The sequence below is a fragment of the Prenolepis imparis genome, unplaced genomic scaffold, assembly GCF_030444845.1.
Source record: "Prenolepis imparis isolate NDT839.2.m4 unplaced genomic scaffold, iyPreImpa1.0 SCAF_9, whole genome shotgun sequence".
Taxonomy (NCBI): domain Eukaryota; kingdom Metazoa; phylum Arthropoda; class Insecta; order Hymenoptera; family Formicidae; genus Prenolepis; species Prenolepis imparis.
This window is the reverse complement of record NW_028141167.1, coordinates 13,831,717-13,833,971: the sequence shown is the minus strand read 5'-3', so window position 1 is coordinate 13,833,971 and position 2,255 is coordinate 13,831,717. Positions and strand designations below refer to the sequence as shown.

The following is a 2,255-nucleotide window of genomic DNA, read 5'->3' as shown; positions in this document are numbered from 1 at the left end:
AAGCAGTGGTATCAACGCAGAGTACTGAGAGAGTTAAATTTGAGGTTTCAAAATGCTTTTTGATTTTTTCTCTACGATAATTTTTCGCTAAGTTTCAGCGATTTCAAAATAGCACAATTTTTAGGGTATAAAAAAGTATTATCCTTATCTTTTTTTAATAGTGTACGATTTTTAAATTTTACATATATATAAATTGTTTATAAACAACTGTAAGTTAAATTATCACAAATAACTCGACTTAATCTTGATTTTTAAAAATATATCTTACCAGGAGACGTCACCAATGATGTCTTACCAAGTACTGGTTTAATAAGCAGTTCATATACTACACTCTTATCCAAGCAACTGTTATTTAGTAAGATGGCCTATAATGTCTCATACAAATTTATTAATTTATCTCTATTGCTTATTTATTTGGATATTACATATATTTTAACATATTAGATTGCAAAAAATTATTTAAGTTAAATTAAAGAGAAATCGCATTAATTGTAAAATTATAATATATAATACAGATATTTTTTTTATTGAACGTGTATAAAAGCTATTGCTCTACCTTTATTTGATCCGGCTCGTATATTCCAATAAACAATTTATTGCCCATCCAAACTTGAAACGGGGACGAATAATCTCTCGCAAACTCAAATGTAGGACCCAAAATTTCTAAAAAAAAAAATTTTTTTGAAACAGAAAAATATATTTGCCCATATGTATACTTTATTATATTGAACTAAATGCAATATTAATTAATTTTGTATTCCAAAATATCGAAATTTTGAGAGATTTTTAAGATGCCGATTCTTTTGTTATTTTATTTACTTCCTCATATATAGAGGAAGCTTTATTTTCGTAAAAAATATTTCTCTTTAGATTTCTATGCCGGTATATTCAAAATGTTCCAAAACATTACATGAAAAAATCATATTTTTATTTTAAATGTATGTGTGGGTGTATATATGTATGTATGTGCCCACTCACATTTCCGAAAATTCCAACGTTTCAAGAACTGTTTAAGCTCAATATGACATACAAGTAAAGTAGTACAATCCTTTTATTTATTGTCATTTTTATAAAAATTCAGACAGTGTTTTAAATTTTAATGCAACTTTTATTTTTCAAAAAATGTCTGTGGTTGCTCAAACTTCCATAAATTATGATATATCGGGATAAATTCTTTTACACGAATAGAGTATCAGTAGAAGATTTTTGATATTAAATTTGGCGAGGATCGGTGAAGGGGTTTATTTTTTATGAAATTTTGAATTTTTTAAAAAATGTAAATTTTCGAATTTTACAAAAGAAACATACATATGTAAGTACATACATATTATACATACACACATACATATACGTGACAAGAAATGTTATTTTATATGAAGAAAGTGTGAAAAATTGCAAACTTGCACATTACTTCCTTGCCATTCTATTTCACTCATTAAGTTTTCATTATGAGAAAGCCAAAATTGAAAATTCAATTTGCTTTTCCAATTTGCACACTTTTTAATATTATTTTTTTTTACAAATTAAACATATTATTATTGTCTCTAGTTACCCCGAGGATTTTTCCGTACAAAAGATAAGGCACTTCCGACAAGCGGCAAAGCCTTTGGACCGGGCACGTTTTTCACCATTTTGATGGAAACCAATCGGCGAATATTACAGTAGAGATAAATTATGGCGATACATGCAAAAGTCATTAACAGAATACTTTCGAATGCCATTATATACGTACTGGGCAGTGACAATGAACAAGTATCGATATCTTAATTTGCGATTAATGTCACTAACTCGTGTGCAAGCACCATCGAGCGATATTGTCGCTTTTTTCTTAGTCTTTCCCGCTCTGTGGAATATAATATTTACACAATGATCAAATATTGGTCAATTGTCAGATATATAAATAGCGAAAATAGCGGTGTATGTATTGTATCTATTAGATTGGGACATGTTTAATTAATTTAACTAGTTTGGATAGCTTTTAAATTATTAACGTTACACGGAAAAAACAGTATAAGTTTACATAAATCTCATTTACTATGATATCTGGTTGGCACGATCAGATTTATGTGTGAACCTAACATATTGTCTTATTTACCGTATAGTTTTACTTCGCTTTTACGATGGAAATTTTGTTACTTCGACTCTAAAGCTTCGACACAGCTAATAAAAAAAAATATATATATATATTATTGTATATACAATACAATATAATACAAATGGGGTGTTTCACTTTAATCTTAACAGGAAAATATCTC

General features: G+C 27.8%; 1 protein-coding gene across 1 annotated transcript in view; it reads right to left on the bottom strand.

The window, feature by feature from the left end:
- Positions 1 to 2,009, bottom strand: part of LOC145941045 (cytochrome P450 4g15-like) — a 3,971-nt gene extending 1,962 nt beyond the window's left edge. Inside the window, exons 1-3 of the mRNA XM_083046826.1 lie at positions 1,553 to 2,009; positions 557 to 663; positions 269 to 365 (exon numbers count right to left, since the gene is read on the bottom strand). Coding sequence (XP_082902952.1) covers positions 269 to 365; positions 557 to 663; positions 1,553 to 1,721 — 373 coding nt within the window. The 5' untranslated portion in view covers positions 1,722 to 2,009. The remainder of the gene's footprint in view (positions 1 to 268; positions 366 to 556; positions 664 to 1,552) is intronic.
- Positions 2,010 to 2,255: the final 246 nt, after the last annotated feature.